We start from the raw sequence: 23,680 nt of genomic DNA on the forward strand, positions 1-23,680 counted from the left end.
ATGTCAGATTAACATGTATTCACTTCCCTGACTGGAGCAGATAAGTGTTCAAAAGCAAGCACGCAGGCTCAAACACACACACGCAAACACACACTGAACACATTTCTCATGAATCTCTCACGGACAAGAAAACGAAAAAAAACATTCAACATTGTAGCAATAACGCAGACACTCCCGATATCGTCTTCATCACATCCTCCTCCATTCGGTCATACTGTCATCGCTCCTTTCATGCACACACAGGCAGGCAGGAGGGCACCTTGTACAGCGAGTAAATAAGTGATCATAGTCATCATTACCATTATGATAATATATAATAACCAACTTGATTTCTCGAGTAAGAAAAAAATACAATAGCGAGGTCAGTGTTTGAAGGGCAAAAAAAAAAAAAAAAAAGGAAAAAAGAGGACATCTCTGGATTTCCACAAAGTTTCACACATTTCTCTTTTCTTTTAAAACAGAAAGAAATGATAAACAACCAACGTACATCGAGGAGGAGTTACAATTTTGCTTGTCAATAAGAGCAGTGTGTAACTGATGAGAAGGTGTGATGTCGCTGACATGGCGGGCGGGCGGCCGCTGGGTGTTAGCCAAGGCCACTGCTGTTGTAACATTTAGTTGTCCTGTAAGGTCTGTGTAGTTGTTGTGTTGTAGCTCTGTTTCAAAAAATGGAGGGATTTGTGGAGGATGTGTCAACAACAAACCCAGAGGCATATAGTGCAAGTTTGGCTAATGTTGTTTTTGTTTTGATTTTTTTTTTTTTTTTTTTTTTTTTTTAACCCTGGGTCCCATGTCGATGGCATATTTCCACCAAGGTAGAGGTGTCAGTACCTACTAAAAACGCTCTCCTTTTCCAGACCTCAAAGGTTGCTGATCGTCCTTTTGACTCAGTAGTGTGGCGCTGTCCCAAATTTTCTACAAACTCCAGATCCTTCCCCACTCTTCAAGCTTCCAAACATGAGAACTCAGAAGTACGCCAGCCAGGTCTACGAGGGCTCAGTCTGCAAGTCTGAATTTTGAGATTCGACCATTAAATAGTAATACAAAAGAAAAAAAAAATTGTGGCACACTAAAAACAGCAATAGCTAAACTTGTTAACATGTACGACTCTGGCTGAGCCTGTCTACAGTGCATGCCTGAGTGATCGGGTCTCTGAATGCAGATGGTGGGATTTGGAGTAAAAAGACAAAGAGCTATCCAGTTGAGTCCTAAGAGTTTAATGGATTTCACCTTTTTCCCCGGTTCAAGTTTTACTGTTGTCTTCATTTAAAGTTAAGCGGCTTAATGTGTGTGTATGAAAATAATGTGTGCATGTACTGCATGTAGCCTGTGTGTAGTATGAATGTTGAGTGTCTGTGTTGGGTGACCAGTGTAACTTTAATTCATGTCTTCTCTACGTGTAAATAAATACAGAGTGTGACATATGTATTACAACTTGGGTGTAAAATGTGTGTGTGTGTCAGTCGGCCCCTCAGATGGAGTCGGCCCCCCCGCCCAGCAGGTCCCCTGGCAACAGTGAGGCCGGGCTGCCCATCTGGTGACGATCCTCAAGTGCCGGGGAACCCCAGAGGCTACTGCTGGGGTACCCCGCGCCGCTCATCCCGCCCATTCCGCCCCACAGACCCTGCCTTCCGGCCTCCACGCCTCCAGCCCCACCCACCCCGGTGCCATTGCTGCTCCACTGGGCGAAGATGCCCAGCCCGGGCCCCTGGGTGACAGGCTGGTCCGATGAGCTGCCTGTGCTGTCCAGGCTCTGCCACCCGGAGCTGGAATGCCCGGCTCCTCCATTTCCTGCTCCTCCAGCTGTGGAAACTGCTTCTACGCCTGCTCCTCCACTGCTGCCTCCTGCTCCACCTCTCTCACAGCTACCTCCATTACCGTTAGCCCCCACGGCGGAGGCTGTTGTAGGCCCAGAGCCTGCAGAGCTGGCTGTGGTTCCTCCGCTCCCTGCTCCTCCTGCCTGGGAATGTGCAATGTAGCGAGCCACATCCTCCTCGCTCACAAACTCCGCCAAGATGGTGGTGTTACCCAGAACACACCTGGTATAAACAAAAAGTAATCAGACCATAGGCGAGAGGCTGCTGCAGTGCTCTTTTTAATACAGACATGGAATCTGAGAGATAGGATCAGGCTCCATGTGGATATTAAGAATATCAGAGAGTGCTTTGATGGTTTCTGTCTGATTCCTCTCTATCCTGCGGCAGAGAGAAAAGCTATGGAGGAGACTTTCCTCTGACATTTATCACATTGTGAGCAGATGTCTGGAAACATTTTGTGAAGTTTAGATTTTGAATAGTGGGGTCTGTGGACAACCCGAAACTGAATGAGACAATGCCTACAGTTATCTAAACATACTGAAACTGTTTTGATATTAGAGACAGAAGTCAGGGACAGTAAGCCCATCAGCCTACTTTGATTCCAAAAGGTGAGCTTTTGATTTCTGTGACTTTTATAGAAATGAACTTCAACTTTAATTACAGCGACTCCCACTAGTCAGTGAACTTTGAAAGGATCTAACAGTCACAAAACCTGCCTACCAGTACATCTAAAGCTCAGTAATTAACACGCTCCATCTCATTTGCTTGATCCGCCCAAACACTGAAAAGCAGCACTTAATGGTTTTACAGGGAATTATGTGCCCGACTATTTCCAGTATTTCCTCCTCTTTCCTGGTTGCCTGGCAACTGGTCCACACCAGGAAATAGTATGGCACACAACCCCTGTAAAAGGGTCCTGTCGTTTTTAACATGACCAGCTTTTGTACTGATTAATCAAATGGTGTTTTAATTAGTGAGCTTTGGAGGTAAAAATCTGGTCGGCCTGACAAGCCATTGCCCACCTCTTTCCAGTCTTTATGTTAAGCTAAGCTAGCTGGCTACTGGTTTGAGTTACACACTCACTTTGCAGACATGACAATGACATTATGAAGATAATATCAAAACAACAGGCTGAGTCTTACATGTGGAGTGCACTCTGGGCCTTGGCTGCCTCCTGTTTGGAGCCGTAGCGAATCAGAGCGGTGCCCTGGGTCAGGCCAAGGTGAAAGGTCAGCAGAGGGCCGTGCTGCATGCAGATGGTCCTCAGAGTGGAGCCATCAATCTGCAGAAATATGCAAGATGGACAATGGTGAATTTAAAGTGAAGGGTATGAAATTCAGAGCTGTGTTTCCGTGTGGATTTTGTGTGTGATTGCACTTAGTGCGTGCGTAGGTGAGATTAAACAAGCCACCCTGGCTGTATCGGAATAGTTTACAGCTCTATGTATTTACAGATCCATCAAAACAACTAAATGGAAGAAAATGTACTCTGTTTTTGTAAAATGTTTCTGTGTGTTTACCTGTGGTGTGAGGTTACTGAGCACCAACCAGCAGCTTTCCCGAGAGCTGCCGTCACTCCAGGTCGAGCCTGCAGAGAGAGTGCAAACAGAAGAAAAAAAAACTGAGTAGGAGTTTTCCACATTCCCTGTTAACACAATCCCACTCTGTTTTTCTCTCCGGCTTCTCAGATGTACTAAATGATGAATACCTTTCCCTGCTGCTTCCATCAAGCCTTGGCTGCTCTTGCCAAATGAAATATAAATGAACTCTTAAGTTCAAAAGAGCACTGTTGTATCCCAGAAATCAGAGCCAGTTGTTTGATGTTCCATTCACATTTAAATCAGCTGAATATTTCAACACGTACTAGGCCTGAATGAGAAGGTTCAACCTTGTCCCCAAAACAACATGAAAAATGCATCGGGGCATTACCAGTTGTGCTCGAGCCACCGCCCCAGCCTCGACCGGCCAATCGAGGGGCTCCTCCAGACCAAGGTGAAGGGGATGGCTGCTTCTGACTGGCTAGTCCTGGAGGTGGGCGGGACAGCTGGGCCTGGCTGCTGCCGCGGCTGGCTTTCCAGGATTTGTGTCCAATGGGCTCTGGGGGCCAGCTGGTCTTATAGTCTGTGTACTTTGCTGTAGGGCGACAGACAAGTGAATGAGAGTCTGGAGGGGATTTATATTATCACACCAAAGGCAAAGCCATCGAACCTTATTCTCAAAGCCTTCTTTTTATCGACTGTGGCTCTCTCTTGTTTGACATAATCAAACAACTTGTTCACTTATAATACTGCATGAGACATGTACCTTTCTAGCGTTACACTTCTCCAGCTGATAGACGCGCATTTTGTAGATGGTGCAAGCGGCCCAGATTTCACTACAAACTCCAAATTGTTGGTTTTGTCTAACAGTCTAAAACCCGTAGATATTCAGTTTATCACCTCATAAGATAAAGAACAGGAGGGAAGAAGTTGGAAATGACCAATAATTCTCTTGTTGCAGATTAATTCTCAATGGTTGAGTATCAGTTAATCAGTTAATCTTATCAGAAATCAAGACAAAGCAACACACCAGCCCAGAAAGGACATGTTGAGTATTCAGGTGAGGTTACCTGAGTTGTGTGCGTTGTTGAGGGGACTGTCTGAGGCACTGTAGGGCCAGGCACCAGGTGAAGGCAGCAAGGTGTTGAGGGGAGGGGTGGAATCTGTGAAGAAAGGTACCGACCAACTGTGTTAAGCATTTTTTCATGAATAACTGGAAAACAGCAATTCCAACAAACAGAATCCATGTACATGTATGGAGACCTGCTTATTGGCTAAAAACTGAAATGCCATAAAATAAGAAGGTGAACTCACTGACTGCTAGATATTTTTGTACTACAGCGGTGTCTTCACCTGCCTCGTCAGATGCTTACCAGTATTATCTTGTAACAACTGGTGCTCAGTATCATTGAGGTTGGGGGACACTGCGTTTCCCATCATGCTCCCTGGGGTCATGTAGGGGTCAGATTCGGGGTCGACACGGTCAATTCCCTTCCATGGAACACCAGGCTGGAACTCTGAGGAGGACACACACGTGTGGTCTGTTGAATCCAGTTTTATGAGACACTCCTCAACAGTAGACACACTGACCTCAATCAACACTTCATTATGAGAAATACCTCAGGTCAACTCAAATCTGTAGGAGTTAGAGAACACATTCCTATATTGTTCATCTCCTGGATGATTTCTTCTCTTTTTATCTTACTTCAAACTTTGTGAGATCTTCTAGCTCAGGTTATCACGTTAACTATAACCTATCACTAACCAGGGGGCCAGCTGGGCGTGGGCGGAGGCTTGGTACCCATCTTGTTGCCAGGGGTGCGATGCCAGCTATCACCTAGCCCGTCTCCAACCATCATGTCGTACTGAGAGTAGGGCGAGCCCCCCGGCATCTTCATGGGAGTGACAGGACCTGGAAGGTAGTTGGCGGGTGATGATAATGTATGTTACATCACAGATCATCTTAATGTGTGATTTCACATCTAATCCCATTAACACCATTTGCCTCAGCACCCTTTCATTCCCCATCTTATAAAACATTTGTATGAATAAAAACAACGACAAAAAAAAAGACATCTCACCATTTTTGTGGAATGCGTTCTCAGGTGAGGAGGTGTCTGGAGAAGAGTGTCCCTCCATCATCCATTTGAAGCGGGACTGCTGACCCCCTAGGTCCTTCATGCCTCCAGGTCCCCCCACCACAGAGCCACCCAAGTCCAGACCTGGGAGGTTCACCCCAGTACCAAACCCTGCTCACGGGAAGAGACACAGAGAACATTTACAAGGTTAAAGGAAACCTCTGGTGCCACAAAAACATAACATGGAAACCTACTCTAAATTCATCAACAGAAAATCAAAGGAAAAAATATTCCAGTGCTCAGATTGTGGTTTAACCGTGATCTCCGGGAAATGAAGGATGCACACTACATTTGCACGAGTGAGCTCATGTTTACTTATGTATGAATGAGCTCAAGCATAGTTCAGAAAAAAAAAAAACAGTCTCGGAACAATCACCCACCAGAGTATGGTCCGAGAGTTTTCTGGTGCAAGTCAGCCACAGATCCGGCCAGGCCTGGATGTGGCAGGGGATCAGCCCCAGGCAGTTTGGGACCCCCTCCGCCAACTCCACCATGGTGGGAGGGGGAGAGTTTGGAGCTGCCGCCTAAACCCCCGACCTGTTGCTGCTGCCTCTGCTGCTGGAGCACCGCCATGATCCTGGCCAGCTGAGGAGAGGCAACGAATACAAGAGTCAGTGGCTGGGAGGAGGAAGCGAAGAAACGACAAAGGAGTGTGTGACGTGTTGGGTTTGTTCGCACCTGTTGAGGATCAGCCTGCTGCCGCACGCTTGGTGTGAACTTCCTCTGGTTTTGCAGCAGCTGCTGTTGCTGCTGTTGTGGCTGCTGCTGCTGGAGGAGGAGCTGACAAGCCTGAACGAACACCGACAGAACAGAAACAGAAAAAGAAACAAGGAGTGAGAAGCAACAGTGAAAACATTTTCAACTCTGCACCGACAAAGCAATGTGTCAACTGAATACTATGTAAGACTGAGTGTTGGCTTTTGGCTCCAATGGGAGGTAATCGTCATTAACTAAATATTTAGTCAGTGAGTCAGAGCTGCAGCTAAAGTTTGTTTCAAGAAAATACATCTGTGTCACAGAATTTCTAAAACATGTTGTTTGCATTAGCTGTGATTCAACCATTACAATGATGTTACAAGACATTTGATGGAAACTGGGTTTCTGCATAATTTCAATTTCTGAAATACACATTTTTTTAAATCTAATTTCTGATTAGGGGGAGCAAGATACCAATCTGTTGACATTTACTGTGTATATGTATATACACAATGTAAAATCTTACATCTGATAAGTATTTAAAATGTGCTCTGCTCTTCCTAAATTTTCTAGACTGTTTGGGACTAAGAAATGATCACATCATGTTTTCCATGTGATGGAACCCTGCAGTTGTTTTCAGTGCTGTTTCTCACCAGCTGAAACTGGATGGGAGGTGGGTAGATGCTGCTGAGCATGGCAATATGCTGGGGGGACAGCTGTGGAGGGAACACACCTCCCCCCAATCCTGCCACTCCTCCCACGCCGCCAACACCCCCCACACTCCCGCTGGGAGGGGGCATCTGCTTCAGCACAGAGCCTGGCACCTAGAGACAGACACAACGGCAGGAAGGTACACCTGTTACCACAGAAACGCTTTAGCGCTGTAACCACTAGCAACCGCATTAGCTTACTGCTTCTCCCCGATTAACATTGATTCTCTTTCATGTTCTCATTAACTGGTGTTAACAAGTGACTCGACCCAAGAGTGTGAATGAAATGTATTCAATTCCAGGAAAAGACGTGTTTCAATTTACATTGTTTAGAAGTAAGTGTGGAAGCACGATCGATGTTGTCCTGAAGAGTGATGATGCACTCTGGGGACGGCACTGACTAATACACACCATGCACACAGCCAACAGGCCATGCTGTGTAAGCTTACAGAAAGAAGAATCAGACAGTTACAGAGTATGTCAGAAAGCTCACAGCACCAAGACAAGTCCATGAAGTATGCAATCGACCCCAGGGACCTAGATATACTGTGGATGTATCAGCTGATTTAACACCAGCTGGCCATAACAAAAGGTGCCACTGAAGTCACACTTAGAAGTGAGAACGTAGAAGTGGGCCTGATAACAAGTTAAACAAGTTTCCAAGTTGAAGAAATTCTGCTTTTAATTGGTTCCTAAGCAGTAAAAATAAACACTAAAAAAATGAACACTATTTTACAGACAGTCAACCCACGCACTTCCTATGACACTGCTGAGTGTGAAATATGTAAACAGCCAGGAAGAATACTGATCACAGGATACAAGCAAAAGAATTAGTACCTGAGGTGACAGGAACTGATGAGGCACTTGCGCTCGTATCCCTGGGGACTGGTTTATGGGTGGGACACTTGGCTGGTGTCTTGACTGAGCCATCCCTCCACCACTGCCAAAGATACTGTGACCACCCTGTGATCGAAGATGGAAAATGAAACTGTTATGAGGGCCCATAACAGTGGAGATATATACATAAAAATCATGCATATCAGGCAGAACATAAGGACGTGGGGGTATAATTATTATCTTTTGAAAATGGAAAACTACAAGAACCTAATGTAAAGATGGTAGGACAGAAACAAGAGGAGCGGTTATCTTACTTGTCTAAAGGGGATTGTGTGGTTGAAGAGGGAATGGGGCTTGTAGACAGTGGGTGGTGAGTACAGAGAGCAAGGACCCTCCTCCCCAAGGCACCAATCCTGATTGGTCAAAGGCAAGGTCTGTCACAGGGACAGGCAATGGGAGACCAATTTGAATGGTGGTGAAGGGGGGGGGGTTGTAGAGGAAGTTTGAGATGAAGAAAGGGAGAAAGGCGGCAGAAGACCAAGGAACCAAGGTAGAACCACAAGAGGAAATAAAGAACAGTGAGAGAGGACACAATGTTACCTAGACACAAGAAAGACATAAGAGACAGTCTGCCAGAAGTCTGCCAAGGTAGCAGTGAGTCATTACCTTGTCATAGTAGGACCCAGCATCCCCAGGTGATGCCTCTTTGGAAACAGGAGGACGATAAGCCATCCCCCCTCCTCCTCTTCCTCCCTTTCTCAAATCTCCATTGTAATCATTCATCCCCATGCCTCTTTTCTCCACATCCATCTTCTTCTCCTGGAGAGAACCCGGAGCCAGGTCAATATTTAAGCCAGTGGGATCATCATTCTGTCCAGTGGAAAAGACCACCATCATTAACATCATCATCATGTAGGAAATCACAACCCTGCTAAAATAAATCAGCTAAAATATGTGTGGGTACAAATCAAAGCAACTGGAAACGAGGACATTTCTGATGTTGCCCTGACACAGTAACACTGAGCAGAATGCTAACACGTTTTCTGCCTTACCAGCAGCCCCATGTTGGAGAACTGTCTGTTGATGGGACTCATCCAAGAGTCTCCTCCGCCAGCCTTCAGTGGACCCTGACAGACAAATACAAAGTGAGAGGAGGCAAGGATTTCAGAAGTTCTACAAGGGTTTGACCAGAGAATTTCTAATTCAGATTAATGCCATAACCTTGGCAGTCGGACAAATTCACAGAACCAACTAACTACCTTAAACTTGACTTTGCTCAGCTTAGTTTATTTCAGAGATTTCCTTTATCAATCAACCCACCTTGTTGCTGGGCTTCTTCCCACTGTGGCCCTGTCCCCAGCCCCCGTTGCTTCCTTGTCCCCAAGATGAGCCGCTTCCCTGGGAGCCTGTGCTGTTCCACATGCCGCCTCCCTCCTCCTCATCCTCCCAGCTCGAGTGACGCGAGGCGGCCACAGAGCCCTCTTTGTCCCCCCAGCCATCTTGCATAGACTTTGAACCTGCAGAAGGGGAGAACAGATCTGAAATTGATACCCATTTTGAGGTTTTCTATTAGTGAACTACTAAGCATGCCAACATCCAAAATGCAATACTGCAAAATCAGATTGTATGGGTATCCCACAGATAACAGCTGTGATTCACTTCTAACCACACACACTCTAGTTTTTATTTGATTTTCTTACCAGGTTTGATAGGGTTGGGAGATGGGTTCCCCCAGCCCGCTGACTTCCCTCCAGCATCGTCAGGCTCTCCCCAGCCAGTAGGGGTTTCAGTGGGCTTTCCCCAAGCTGCTGTGCCATTGTCTACTGTAGGACTAGTTGGAGAAGTACCACCCCAACCTGAGGGACCTGGAGATACACAGGAACAACACAGGTTAAAATGGAGAAGCCTGGTAGAGACCCTTTTAGCAAGAACATAAATATTTCCCTCAAAACATGTTCACATTTGTTTATGTAGCTTGATGTCATCTGAACAGTGTGCAGTTAGATGTGCTAGCAATGGCTCAGGGCTTTAAAAGTGCTTAACTAATAGCTATGGCAACTTTCTGATCATTTATGGGCTTGATGTGGTCTAGCACACTGATGAAAGCAACTTCTCTACAGTCACAGTATTACCTGGAGAATATTCACTAACAGAAAATGTGTTTTTACCTCAGCTGTGCTCAGTTGGAACACTCACTGAATCGCTTCAGTACCACGGCTGACTACTGTTAATGTGGTTTTGAGATGAACATGCAAGATAGCAAGCAGGTGGCTGGCTGGAAAACAACTACATCTCTCATGACTCAGTTGCCACTTTGATACACTAAAACTGCACGCTAACCTATAAAGAGGAGATGGACCATTCCTGTAAAGACTGCTGTAGTAAGAGTATTTTTGAGCTGTTAACTTCTCTCAGTTAGTCAGTCGATTTGCCAAAATGCCACAGCTGATTCAGAAACATACTCTAATTCCCGCACGATCTTAAAATAAAAAAAAAAAACTGCTGTTACACAGTCAGCCTTACAGGTAAGTCTGCATGTGTGAATGCACATGGTTTGTACGTTAAATTTCTGTGTGTACTACCGTCAGATGACTTCCCTAGCTAACGCAGGGGTTCTCAAACGTATTACTCAAAGGTCCACATCTGATTTTGATTCAAGGTCAAGGGTTGGTGATGACAAAGTAATATTTAATCACTGAATTAACGCCACATCTCTTGTAATTGGGCAGGAGAAAGGGAGATACTTTCTCCATCTGCAATTTAGGAGCTGATAGCTAATTCTTTGATGCAACATTACTGTGTGAACTTGGCAGCAACAACACTCAACACTCTCTGCAGCAGTCAATGTCACCATGACAATGATGTCAAAAGGCCACATTAAAACCACATTCATCCGGTGACAGGATCGCTGTGAATGGTCTCCAGCTACACTGTATATTCAACGTCACTAACAACTTATTGATTTATTTCAAAATAGAAAATGTTACACTTCGTAACGTATAATCCATTCAGGCTTAAGTAACCTATTATTGTTTACTAATTTTACTTTCTAAAAAAATTGTTTTATTTTTACGAGTGTGTATCTATGAACAGACTCCAAAAAAACACGGAAAATCCATAATGATAACTAGACACTGAACTAGAAAATGTTCTCAGACCTTCCAAGAAGACTGTCAATGTTCAATAAAAACCCCACGGTTCAACTAACAATGAATGACTCCTTTTCTCAACAAAAAAGTCCTCTTTGGGATTCCAGGAAGCAAACAAAAATACTCAGTTTGAGAATCAATGCAAAAGTTGGCCAAGGAAAATAAACCTGATGCGTCTTGCATCTAATAGACAAGCTTTGTGTTTGTCCGTGACTTTCCATAGAGCGTAGAAGTCAACTATGAATTATGGACTTCTGGCTTGTAGCCAGGGGTTGGCAAGCTGATCGATTATTACTCTCATGACGGACTGAACCTCTTCCACTGGTGAGTAACATTAGATACGCGCATTTTCTGGATTCACAAATATTCTACAGGCTGGATGGGGATGTGGCGAGCTGGATGTGACCGGGGAATGGCAGTTGACCATATGGGCTGAGTTCAAATTGACTTGCTGTTCGGTCCAGATGTAGACCAAGGTCTGGACTTTGAGAAGCCCTGGACTAATGTAATCCTTGTCTTATTTTAGGATTCTGATTCTTTCACACTGTATGAGTAATCGGTACTTAACAATTTCCCCCCACCTAAAAGTCCTGTTTAAATGCTATGATAAATTCAGCCTGGACAATTAAAGACACATTATCTTAACTCACAATAAGACCAAGTGCAATTTCAAAATCACACGAGCTGCAATTTTCTTGATAAAGGTAAAATGTGTTTTCCAAGGGGTAAAAAAAAAAAACAAATGTCAAAAAATAGGCTCACCAATTAGATGATCTTTCCCTAATTAACATTACTGAGAATTGTAAAAATCCATTTTTCTTTATGACAAGTTCAAAATCTCAATAATAATAATAATAATGATGCAACTACACCAGCTAATGTTGCCGTACCTGTGCTGTCCTGTCAACGTCGTGGCATAATTGATATTACGATCAAATTCACAGTTTGTGGTGTCTTACCCATAGCTGAAGTTTTTCCAGGTCCATGGCCAGTGTTGAAGTCTCGGTTACCTCCAAGCCCTGCAGCCTGTCTGCTAGGCTGCTGCTGTATTGGAGGTCCCTGCTGCTGTTGCTGTTGCTGTTGCTGCTGTTGTTGTTGCTGCTGCTGCTGCTGCTGCTGCTGCGGAGCCTGACCTTGACCCTGGCCATGCGACTGCAGGCCAGCAGGTGCGCTGTTCTTATCCCACAGGTTGACCGGCTTGTAGTTGTAATGGGTTGGGTCTCCCCATGCTGATGTTCCATCGTCTATCTCGTTTTTCCTGCTTATAGACTGTGGCGAAGGTTCCTCCCAGCCACTTGGTTCAGATCCACTTCCACCTCCTTCAGAGCCACCAGGGATGGGCCCCGAGGTCCAGCCTGAGCTTTGGTTCTGATTCTGGGCTTGAGAGATGGGTTTCCTCCCCCCGCCCCCTTGCATAGCCCCTTGGTCCAATGCTTGCTGCCGCTGCGGATGCTGATTGCGGGGCTGTGATTGTTGTTGTTGCAGTTGTGCCTGCGGGCCTGTGATGGAGCCCGACTGGCTGTTTGGCATCTGGTGCATTTTGTTTCCTCCACTCCAACTTTGATGGGGTTTGGACCCCATAGCTCCAACAACACCCATCCCTCCCCCTCCACTCCCGCCTCCCCCCGTGCCCCCTGCTCCCCAGGTTCTCCTGGGAGCACCATCATCCCAGCTCCCCCAACCACCCACACCTGAATCCCCACCTGAGTTTCCTCCATTCTTCCTGTCATCTTCCCATCCTCCAACTCCACTATTTGATTTGGACTGTTGCTCTCCCCAGTCCCTCCCTGTCCCAACCTTCTGTCCTGATCCCCAACCACTTCCTCCTCCATTCCCTCCCATGTCTTTCCACCCCCCTGTCCCTTTCTCCTCCTGACTTCCTCCCCAGCCTCCACTCACTGGGTCCCCCTTTTGACCAAGGTCACCCCATCCTCCATTTCCTCCTCTAGTACTGTCTCTCCATTCCTCCTTCCCCCAACCCTTGGCCTCCTGGCCATCCCCAGCCCCCATCCCTCCTCCACCCCAGCCTGTAGCCTTCCCCTGCTGGCTATGTCCTGGTATTACCCCTGACCCCATACCAGGTCCTGCTGTGGTCACTGGCCCAGATTGTGAGACGCCAAGATTCCTCATGTTGGGGCCTGAAGGTAGTGGGGCTCTCCCTGACAGAGAGGCTCCACTACTGCTACTGTTGCTGCTGCTTTCCCAGCCCTCTCCAGAGGACCCAGCAGATGGAACAAGGGATGGATTGCCCCCAGGACCCATTGAATCAGTGATTTGGGTCCTAGGTCCACCAGAATACTGAGAAGAGCCAGTAAGAGAAGATGGATGCTTTGATGTGGCTGATGACGATCCACCCTTACTTTGTCCTGCATGTTCTTCAAAGTCCCAGGCCGTGTTTTGTCGGATCTGTGTTTGGCCCCAGCCTGTGTTGGAGAGGACCCGAGGGTCCAGATCAGACCGGCTGAGCAGATTCTGTAAGGCAGCTTCAGCATTAAGTGCCGGGCGGCGAGGGCGACTTTGACTGCTGTTAGGCCCGCTCCCGTTTCTGGAATTTCCACCACTGGATGAAGATCCTCCCTGTGCTCCCTGTCCATCTCCTCCCCCACCCCATTCCCCTGTTTCACCCTCTCCTTTCTGATTGTCCCAAGCTCTAGTCATAGTGGTGGCTGTTGAGGAAGAAGAGGAGGTGGCAGGGGGATTGCCAGCTGTGCTGCCCCCACTACTGCTGCTGTTACTACTGCAGGCTCCACCCATTCCTTCACCTCCTGGATTCGCTCCACCAATACCCGTGGAACTCCCACCCCAATCACCACCAGAAATCACTCTTTCTCCTCCTACTCCTGATGACCCCCACCCTCCCTGAGATACCCCGGAGGTTTGACTACTGTTTCCCCCAGCTCCAGCACCACCCCAAGCATTAACCCCACTAGTGGAACCCGGATACCCCCAACTCGAGGTCCCATTATCTTCTTCAGCAGCTCCGAATCCCCCTGTGCCACCTCCTCCTCCCTCCCATCCATCAGTCCGTGAGGCACCCGTTTTGGAGTTAGCTGCAGGGTAAGAAGGCTGGCCTCTCCATGAGGAGGCAAGGCTGTGGTCCCCCACACTCATCTCACCTCCTCCCACACCACGGTCCATTCCTCCACCAATCCCTTCCCCCCCTGCGATTTTTGGTCCCGCTGATTCGCTGTCCCACTTCCCCCCTCCCATCTCTCTGTCTCTGGATTGCATTTGGTGAAGTTGGCGCTGATGGGTGCTTGACTGATTCACAGATAAAGGTGGGTGACCGCCCAGCACCCCGACTGCCCCACCTCCCAGGCCCAGGCCCAGGGAAGCAGAGTTGTTGGCAGACAAAGACCCTCCAGGGCCCTGATGATGGAAGGAAGACGAACCTCCTTCCCCTGCAGCAGCGGGCCCATCCTGCTGCACCAGGGCAGGCCAGGCCGAAGGGTTGGCATTTGGATTGAAATTGGCACCTGGAATCCCACTGACGCCATCAACGGGGCCACTGGCATCATGGCTCCCTGGCACAGTGGAGGCTTTGGAAAGTGAGGAGGGCTGTTGTAGCAGAGGCCCAGCTGCAGCTACTGCATTCCCTCCTCCAAGATGACCCTGGGAGGCAGCCATCCCCCATGCGACACTGTTGGACGACTGCATACATTCATTGGGCAAAGAGAATGAGGAAGTGGGTGAGGATTGGTTGCCAGAGGCACTGACGCTGTTCACAGGCATTCCGTTGTTGCTGCTGCCCCCTCCAGCCCCGGTGAAAGAAGCTCCTCCCCCATCACTGCCAGCGATGCTAGGCCACTCCTCCAGGTCATTGCCATCGACAATCACCTTCTCCCTGCCCTGAGAGGAGGCCTGGCTGCCTGAGCTCGCCCCCCACATGGAATTTGCATAATTAGAAGTAGTAGTAGAAGCAGCAACTGATGATGAGGTGAGGGCCAATGAGGAGGCAGCTGCACCAGAATCTGCAAAAGTAAATCCCACAAGACAGAGACTTTAGGGGTCATGTTAGAGATGTTGAAAAAATTACCTAAATAAACTTTAAATAGATCATGGATAAATTCTGAATCTGACCTGCAGCACTGCTAACACTTACCTGAGACAGCAGCCATGTTTGCATTGGGGCCATCCCCTCCTCCTCCCCCTCCCAGCAGCATGGAGGACAGTGGCGGCTGACCCCTCTTCAGTAGCACTTTATGGTCCTGCTGGCAGCGGAATCGCGGCGGCACTTCTCTTGGCATGTAGCGTGGTTGCTGCTGAGGCGCCTGGGCTCCGCCTCCGCTACTTGTACTGCCGTTTCCAGCAGCACTGGGGCCGCCAGCGGTGGAGGAAGAAATGGTGGTGGAGGTGGGCTGTCCGTTGGCCACCGCCAGGCGCTTGGCATTGTTGCCGCCCTGTAACGGGGTGGCAGCACTGCCAGGGCCCAAGGTGGCTGGGGATGGGGAGGCAGAGGGGGTGGGTCCAGGGCTGGGGGAGGCAGAGCTGCTCTGAGCGGCAGGAGACTGGACAGATGCCGGCTTGGTCAAGTCTGGCACTGCAGGAAGGGAAGACAGAGAAAGAAACATAATGGATGAAATTAAGCATAATTTATTTAACAAAGTACATCTTAAGAGAACAGTGAACAATTGATTTTCTATAAATGGAAGCAGTAACCATATTTTTGGTATTGGATAGAGAAACGGGAAGATGCTACAAAGAATTCCCTAATGCAGGTGCTTCGGCTTCAAGTACCCGTTAGTACCCCTCTTCCCACAATTTTTTTAGTCATTAACTAAAAAACAAACAAATTCATTAATTAATTGGTGCCAGAAATGTAAACAATAACCAACAATAACCACAATTACCATACCACCACAACCAATTTGAGAAAAACAAAAAAAAGCTTAAGATTAAATGTCTTAAGACAGATAGTAAATGAAGTTTTTGCAAACAAAGCAAATCCAAAGCAGAGCAAAAGTTGCATGTATCACTGTGCTGCTTACCTTTGTTCTTTTGTTCTGTGACCTAAAATGAAGAAACACATTGGTTAATAAATCATTCTTTTTTTAATGAATACATTTTATTCAGTCAAATATCAAACAACAGTAATAAATACATCATACCCCCATTCAAGATCCTGAAGCTGTTGGGGCATTTTACGACTTCAACAATATCCTAACACTGAAAGACGTAATCCAAAAATGAATGTTGACTATAATAATTTGGTCTTCATGCTCCATTTCATATTATTAAAACAGTACAACCTAAATCTGCTCAATGCAAACTTGTTTTATTAGAGAAATTAAGTTGGCAATTTGTCAGATTACAATATTTTAGAATGACAAAGCTGGGCATCATTCCTTTGCCTTCCCCAAAAAACAACAATTTGTGGGGAAGATTAACAAATTCACAAATGTTTGATATCACACTATACATTAACAAACTCATATTTACATGTTGGTTCATCTGCCTCCAGTAGGAACAAGTTAGTCAAGAACCTGGATCAAGTATCTCTTCATGTCAAGTTAAGTTTACAAATTTTAAAAATTCTCATTCATACATCCGGTTTTATCCATGTGGTTGGCCAAATATTTATATTCAAGAGCAGTTCTTTAACTAGAGTGATGGAATCACATTTGTATGTAAATCTAACTGCTCATAAATACAACCATAAAGGAAAATATGAATACAGTAAAATCCCAACTCATCCCAAAAATGACACAATACCAAATAAGCAGAAGTAGCACTAAATCAGAAAATGTAAATGTCGACAATATCCTCATAACAAAATATGTGATTCGTATTCAAAGCTGTTTCAGCTGCTGTTGAGCATGGTGCTGCAGCATGCTCGTTCAATGGTGTCCAACCCAAATGGAAGAGCTTCAAAGTCATTGTGAACATGCTCACCTTCTGAGAGGCTTCCCTTTTCCTTTTGTCGTCTTTTTTCCTTTTCTTGTCTTCCATGAACTACTGCTCCTGTCCTGATGCTCCTTTCTTCTAGAGAAAAAAAGGAGAATACTCCAAAATGTGGTCGCAAATTCACCATAGTAAAATCACTGAGCACTTATCTGTTTAGCGAGTGACTTTTAACTACAAAGTAAAAACAAGACAAAACAATACACCCCCCCCCCCAAAAAAAAAAAAACTAACTTAAAATAATAAGCTAATAACGACTGCAGCAAAAATCAGAAAGACAGCATTACAGTTACTACATTGTGTAAATCACAATGGACTGCATTTTTGATTTGAAAGAATCAACCATCAGGTGTTATGGTTAAAAATACTGCTAAACATTTGGACAACAAATACAGTAATTATCTCTATCATAAGCAAGCAGAATACTGTGGGGTGATAACACTGGTAGGTTAAATGAATTCAGACTGTTTACAAGGGGGCTTGGTTTAGTCTACCAACTAATCTTGTCAGCAGACTGTCTGAATCTGTATGCAGCTTTGGAAACTATAACAAGTGTCCAACTGATGACTTGAGATGCATGCTTGTGCTTTAATTGTCCCTAAAAATGGAGTGTGAGTAAATCTTCCAGATTAGGCTGTTTAACAACTTTGCGACAAGTAACATGAATAAGAACACCAAGTAATGCATTAAAATGCAATATAAGGACCCCCGAAGCAGGAACACAGTGCAGGCTGACAAATCCAACTGACATAATACTTTTGATCATATATCTAAATCCTGATAGATTGTAATGCTATTGTAATGCTAGTCTAGGTTTTGACACTGATTTTTTCTCCTTAAGAAAATCATTAGTAATTTAGATATGATGGTTTTAGAACATGTAAGCAAACACTTAAAACACCAGTATATTAGAATATGTCAGTAATCCAAACCTCACAGGATATCTACGGTCATGTTGCCATCTTGAAAACTGAAGCTAGTATATCAATTTAGAAGACGGTTTAAATGCACAGACTTGGTTTAATGCTACGACTCGACAGCGTCTGTTTTTTAGTTGGTTTCGTTTTTGCAAAATGCCAGAGCACTTCCAACAGGCTATACTCTGGATCCACATACGAGGAACCTGACATCCTCCCTGAGCATTTCTGACCACAGGCCTGGCGGATCAGAAAACCAGACTCGATTACTAGAATATTCCTGTCAGATCCGCATTCATCTCTGTCCAGCTACCCTTCAAATCACTGATGTAAACTACAACAGCTAATGTTGCCGTACCTGTGCTGTCCTGTCAACGTTGTCACAAGCTCATCCGCATTTTACTGTTAGCTTGCTAACGCAACTGCATTAGAAGAGCCGAGGTCTCTTATGCTAAAATGGAAAAGCCTCCACAAAAATCAAAGACACGGGTGATTGAAGTTTCTTAAACTGAATCGTGTTTAAACGGGTAAGGGTTCACGGCGATATAGTTTAAGAACAGCTGCTAGTAAAATATTTCGTCGATGGCTAACATTAAGGAGTGGTATCTGCCCATACTTTTAAAATACGCAGCCACAGATTAGCACGTACATGGACAAGTTAACGTTAACAAGATCAACCACGAGCTGTCAACCAACGTCAGTTAGGTCACTACTCTGTTCTGTGCACACAACGGTTTTTAACAGCAAATACACGGAGCGTTGAGCCACATATCCACCTCAACCGATGCACATCCACGAATAATGCTACACCAGCGCTAATGCTATAGAACGTTAGCTAACTTGTTAACGCTGTTACCTATAGACAGCAGCTACAAGCAGCCAGGCTAACGGCGCTAGCTTGGCTAGCAAGCAAGATGGCATTGTAATTCGTTAACAAATATGTTGCAGTCATTTTGCATACAAATTATGAAATGTTAAAACGCTTACAAATATTCTCCATATCAACAGTCAACGTTACTCACCTCAGGAATCACATATGAAGATAAGCTAGCGTGCTAGCTAGCTTAGCTAAAGTGCTTCAGTGCGATTTTTTTTTTAGCTTTTTGAGGCATTCGTCGAGGCTACAAGAACAGCGACGCCTGAGCGGATAGTCAAGTATGTGGCAGATGATGAAAATACACGCGCAATAAGCTACTGGTTTGTAAATAAGTACTAACGTTGTAATAGTGTAAACCCTAATGTGCACAAGAATTTAAATTTCAAAGCGCTGTGGAGTCAGTCGGTTGACGGGCGGCCATTTTGCTGCTGCTCAGCATGAAGCGTCTCCAATGGCCAGCCTGTGGCAGCTGCGTGGAAGCTCTCTGACTGGCTGGCTCCTACCGGGAGGGATGCATAAAAAATGCATTTTGACCTTCATAAACTTTTGGCAGGCGAACTCAACGGCACCGTCCATGCTTCGTACGCTAACAGCCCTCCCAAACGCATATTTTAAAGCGGCCACTGAAAGCATAAACAGAAAACCGTCATTTGCTACTTGATAAGAGCTGCTCATAACTTTCTCTCGGTAGCATGGGTCCAAAAAAGAGAGGAGCGAGTAAAAGAAAACGCGAGGAGGAGAAGGAGGAAGGAGAACATGAAGGAGGAGGGAACACTGGAGAGAAGGAGGCTGAAGAGAGAGTAAGCAGGATGAGGAAGATCCGTGGGAATAAGAAATACATTGGAGCTCATGTTGGCATCCAAGGTGAGGCCTGCTGCCATCCTGCTCAGCTCTCCTTGACTCACAGAAACTGTCACTCACAGCTCTTGTGTTGTCTCTTTGACATACCTCCAGGTGGGATATGGAAAGCAGTGGAGTCCTGCATAGAGATGGGTGGCAGCTGTTTCGCCTTGTTTCTGGGCTCCCAGCGGTCATGGAAGAGGCCTGCACTTGACCAGACTGCTGCAGCCAAGTTTCGGGAGCAGTGTTCCCTGCACGAGTTTGACCCAGCTCACATCCTGCCTCATGGGTCCTACCTGATGAACTGCGGGTCTCCTAAAGAGGGTTTGTCAGACACTGAGGGATGTCTCTAGCAGATTCTGTCCTTGACTCTTCTCCCTTGCTCTCTCACAGCCGGTACCTCTTCTCCTCTGACAACCTCCTCTGGCTTGTGTACCATGTTGCTCCCAGATGTGTTTGAGAAGAGCCAGGCCCTGCTGGTGGATGAGCTCAGCCGCTGCAGCCTCCTGGGCCTCAACCTCTACAATTTTCACCCTGGCTCCTCCCTGGGCTCGATCACCACTGAGCAGTGTGTGGACAAGATAGCAGGAGCCATTAACCATGCTCACCAGCAAACACCTGCTGTGGTTACAGGTATATAGAATAACACAAATACCCATACTCTGCAGGAGCCCTGCAGTAAATACCTTTCCGATGAAGGCTCATAATATCTGGAATTTGTTGAGACTGACAGAAGTGTTGATGCTGTTGATGATGTCGTTCTGTAAAACAAAAATAAAACAGAATGTGGCCTTTTGACATATACTCAATTGAAACCAGTACAAAGACAATATATTTAATGTTGACCTCGTCGGCTTCATTGATTTTTGTAAATATCTGCTTATTCTGAACTTGAAGCAGCATGTTTCAAGCAATTTGGGACAGGAACAGTAAAATACTGGGAAAGTTGCAGAATGCTCCACAGATGATTGCATATTGCATTCTGTTTTTATTTACATTTTAGACATCCCAACTTTTTTGGGACCCGGGTTGTATTATAGAAAGTTGGTTTACAGAAAGACATGAAGTTACAGGTAACATGAGGCCAGATAGTCACTGGTGCTTCTGAATGAGGTGCAAACACTGAAAAAATATGTTATGTAGCAAGGGAAATAAATGTGAAAAAGCCACAGTGACATATGCTAAAGATGGGAACTCTGCAAAGAGGAACTGTAGAGAACCTCACCAACACTGACCCACAGACACTTCAGTGCGTGTTTGCCCTCTAACATCACAAACTAGGGCCTCAGTAATTACAGTGATTTTAATCCATACCTCTTGATGGCCTTGTCAAGCAGAGAACATTCTGAGCTTCACTCAAGGAGGAACTTGCCGCACAACAATGCTTTGCTGAGTGTTTGAGTCTCAGTGCAGCGAGAAAACTTTGCAGTCACAGCCAAACTCACTGCACACAAATTAAATTCTAATATCACTAAAATCACAATTACCTTTTAATCCCTTTGCATGTAATTCATTAAACTGTCCTCTTATGCATTTTTGACCTCATTCAGGAAGATTAATGTGTTACTACCACTATCAGTCATCAAACACATTTTACAGCTCATTATCTCATAAAAACCATATGACCTCAGATTGACTTTGTGGTGATGTGTAACTCTCAATTTGCAGAACTGACTGCAGGCTTGACACTCGTGTTGCATTACTTGTGAGTCATGGCACAGACCAGTCCTTTTGATTTGCATGCCTCAAATGCTGCTGGTGTGACGAGAATACTCTGCAGTGCAGTGCCTGCAAAAACACTGGAGCAGGAGCAAAAAGTGCTCTCAGAATGTGCTTCAGGAATGAACAAGGGCAACTAAATCAACTCTGCATGTGTGACAGGTGTTGTAGCAGACTGGGTGTGGCAAACTAATGGTGCTCTGTTTTTCCTTTTGCCCACCATGTGGTCAGTGTTGGAGAACATGAGCGGTCAGGGCAGTACGGTGGGCGGTAAGTTCTCTGAGCTGAAGAGCATCATAGACAAAGTGAGAGACCAGACCAGAGTGGGAGTGTGTCTGGATACCTGCCACGCCTTCGCGGCAGGTGAGTGAAACCTGAGTTTGATCATTTTGCACCACAAAGTCAGTTTAAGTCCTGATCAGCATTCGGTGTTCAGCACCCATTCATGGGTAATTAAGTCTCAACTGCTCAGACTCCATAGTATAAACTGTCCTCCTGGTTCGGTGAATTGAGTTTATTTCAACCAAACCAGAACTGATCATGATTGTTGGACCAGTGAAAAGCAGAACCAAGATGGTTTTAGTGAGTTTTATTTTTGCTTCTGTCGCGTTTGAATGAAGTGTGTTTTACGACGATAAAATGACTGTTTCTGTGAATGGAGTCTGGTGGCTTTGGCGAGAGTGTTATAACAGCTGGTTCTGTTTAGGCAAAAACTGATTTTACTCTTTAACAAGACGGTAGCTCTGTAGGAATCTTTCAATCATGTTTTCAGACACTTAGAATAACAACCTGAGCCTGTCAGTGGCAAAAACAAACACTTTTAGAGGACGTACATTGAGGGTATGCAAACACCTGGAGGGATTACGTTGCAGCGCATTTCATGACTGCCAAAGCTGAAAACAAGCACAACATGGTATATAATATTATTTTAATTATTTTTTAATGTGTGGGTTTGTGGATCTTTTAAAAGACATGTTTGTGTTGAAATAATATACAAGTAGTTTGTCCCTCGTTGTACTGGTTTGCCCTCCCATGGACATAAGTGGCAAAAATAGATATCTGAATGGTTTGAACCTCTGTGTTCTTTTTTTTAGAAAGAATAATCAAATGTTATTTTTGGCCAAGCCCTGACAGCCCTTCTTGATATCCAAACTTAAAACAAGCTTGCTGTTGATGTGGGGAAGCATGAAAAGCTATGAAGTGATAAACCTGCCATGAGGGCTGCAAGTGTTCAAGTGCTCTTTCTGGTGGTGTTCAGGTGTTTTTTCTTGCCTTTGTAGGATACGACCTGGCTGCAGAGGGAGGAGTGAAGGCCATGCTTGATGAGTTTGATCAGGAAGTGGGACTCCACTACCTCAGAGCCATCCATCTCAATGACTCCAAGGGTACAGCCAAGACATCCACACAAAAAAATGTGGTCATGGAGTCGTATGAACTTTGTGACTTCCGTGAATCCGTCTTTGCTGTGTGAACTCTCACTGTTGTGTTTTGCAGGTAAACTAGGCTGCAACCTTGATCGCCATGAAGACATCGGTAAAGGTCACATCGGAATCTCTGCTTTCCGGGACATTGTCAACGAGCCCAGACTGGACAACATCCCTCTGATACTGGAGACACCTGGACGGTGAGATAAGTGCAGAGAAGAGAGGTCTGTCTGTGAACAATGGATAAATATGGTCTTCACTTTAGAAATCTAAAACAACATATGTTTACTAGTTTAAAAAATGGGAATATAATGGAGAAGATTGCACAACAAAAAACAACTTATATTGAACTGACATCTGTCAGTTTGAACTTCTGGCTTTCAGAGTTTTCAGGTGCAGTTTTAACATGACTTCTGTCTTTTCTCCACAGGCCAGGATTCGAGTATGCAGAGCAGATTGAACTTCTCTATTCCCTCTGTGAGAAACAATAGAAAGCACTCTTACTGATGAATTAATTAGCAATGTGTAGCTCTGCACACGGTTCAGTTGAAGAGTGAGGTGTTTGTCGAGGACCAAAGTGGATAGTTGAACACACTTAGAGTTTGTTAGGCTGTTAATCACCGTGTGTACAGTTTCGGTGAGTTCTGTCTTTGAGTGAACATGAGTTGAATAAATGTGTTGTTGCATATTTTTCATTTGACGTGTGAGGAGTTGTTTGGTTCACAGTGTGCCAGGAGAGGGCAGTAAGAACACACAAATCCAGCACAAACCTGTCAACAGATTCCTCCATACTTGTGGTGGCAGGCAGAGATGGAAGGATGTGTAAAAATCCAACTTGCATGCACATTTGCATTTTATAATCACATTTGTAATGGTGCAGTTTCAATTATAGAACCTAGTATAGTTATTACTAACTATAAAGTCCTTATCTGATCTGCTCACATGCCATTATTTGCAAAATAAATAATCCTTTTAACCTTAATGTGCAGGTTTGTAGTACATATTACAATGAGTACTATGAAGGTAATGTGATGTATTTGAAGTTGAGGTTTTTAACTAAAAGCATCAATTCGATGTTTTCTGAATGAAAACATCAGTTTGCCAAGGAAGTTTATCCA

At 45.3% G+C, this 23,680-nt stretch overlaps 2 protein-coding genes across 6 annotated transcripts; one reads left to right on the plus strand and one right to left on the minus strand.

Annotated features, from left to right (window-relative positions):
- Positions 1-776: 776 nt before the first annotated feature.
- tnrc6ba (trinucleotide repeat containing adaptor 6Ba) lies at positions 777-19,018 on the minus strand. 4 transcript variants are annotated; one of them, XM_076759368.1, is made up of 22 exons: positions 18,725-19,018; positions 16,777-16,866; positions 15,873-15,894; positions 14,987-15,424; positions 11,844-14,855; positions 9,436-9,600; positions 9,056-9,252; positions 8,788-8,862; positions 8,402-8,554; positions 8,050-8,169; positions 7,736-7,861; positions 6,842-7,012; positions 6,171-6,281; positions 5,873-6,077; positions 5,436-5,603; positions 5,120-5,266; positions 4,728-4,871; positions 4,425-4,517; positions 3,746-3,949; positions 3,337-3,404; positions 2,960-3,099; positions 777-2,039 (listed from the first exon to the last, which is right to left on the minus strand). In XM_076759368.1, exons 2-22 carry the CDS (start codon positions 16,831-16,833, stop codon positions 1,472-1,474), a joined length of 6,384 nt encoding a protein of 2,127 aa, XP_076615483.1. In that variant the 5' UTR covers positions 16,834-16,866; positions 18,725-19,018; the 3' UTR covers positions 777-1,471. The 4 variants fall into 4 exon arrangements, with proteins under 4 accessions (XP_076615483.1, XP_076615480.1, XP_076615481.1 ...); XM_076759365.1 differs by having other exon boundaries at positions 8,402-8,605; XM_076759366.1 differs by having other exon boundaries at positions 8,402-8,605; positions 16,777-16,863; positions 18,725-18,845.
- On the plus strand, positions 18,048-23,261 carry LOC143338747 (putative endonuclease 4). 2 transcript variants are annotated; one of them, XM_076759371.1, is made up of 8 exons: positions 18,048-18,229; positions 19,271-19,443; positions 19,534-19,743; positions 19,870-20,052; positions 21,370-21,501; positions 22,419-22,523; positions 22,633-22,762; positions 22,993-23,256. In XM_076759371.1, the coding sequence occupies exons 2-8, from the start codon at positions 19,272-19,274 to the stop codon at positions 23,051-23,053; spliced, it is 993 nt and encodes a 330-aa protein (XP_076615486.1). In that variant the 5' UTR covers positions 18,048-18,229; position 19,271; the 3' UTR covers positions 23,054-23,256. The 2 variants fall into 2 exon arrangements, with proteins under 2 accessions (XP_076615486.1, XP_076615485.1); XM_076759370.1 differs by lacking the exon at positions 18,048-18,229 and having other exon boundaries at positions 19,106-19,443; positions 22,993-23,261.
- The last annotated feature ends 419 nt before the right edge of the window (positions 23,262-23,680 follow it).

This window comes from Chaetodon auriga, chromosome 20 (assembly GCF_051107435.1).
Source record: "Chaetodon auriga isolate fChaAug3 chromosome 20, fChaAug3.hap1, whole genome shotgun sequence".
NCBI lineage: Eukaryota > Metazoa > Chordata > Actinopteri > Chaetodontiformes > Chaetodontidae > Chaetodon > Chaetodon auriga.

Bases quoted from the DNA above. Each gene is read 5' to 3' on its own strand.
- LOC143338747 (XM_076759371.1), top strand. From the start codon at position 19,272: ATGGGTCCAAAAAAGAGAGGAGCGAGTAAAAGAAAACGCGAGGAGGAG. The intron at 20,053-21,369 runs GTATATAGAATA...CCATGTGGTCAG, and splicing joins AACACCTGCTGTGGTTACAG to TGTTGGAGAACATGAGCGGT. The intron at 22,524-22,632 runs GTACAGCCAAGA...TGTGTTTTGCAG, and splicing joins CCATCTCAATGACTCCAAGG to GTAAACTAGGCTGCAACCTT.
- tnrc6ba (XM_076759365.1), bottom strand. From the start codon at position 16,833: ATGGAAGACAAGAAAAGGAAAAAAGACGACAAAAGGAAAAGGGAAGCC. The intron at 8,863-9,055 runs GTGGGTTGATTG...TTTGTCTGTCAG, and splicing joins GGAAGAAGCCCAGCAACAAG to GGTCCACTGAAGGCTGGCGG. The intron at 3,950-4,424 runs GTAACCTCACCT...GTCGCCCTACAG, and splicing joins CAACAACGCACACAACTCAG to CAAAGTACACAGACTATAAG.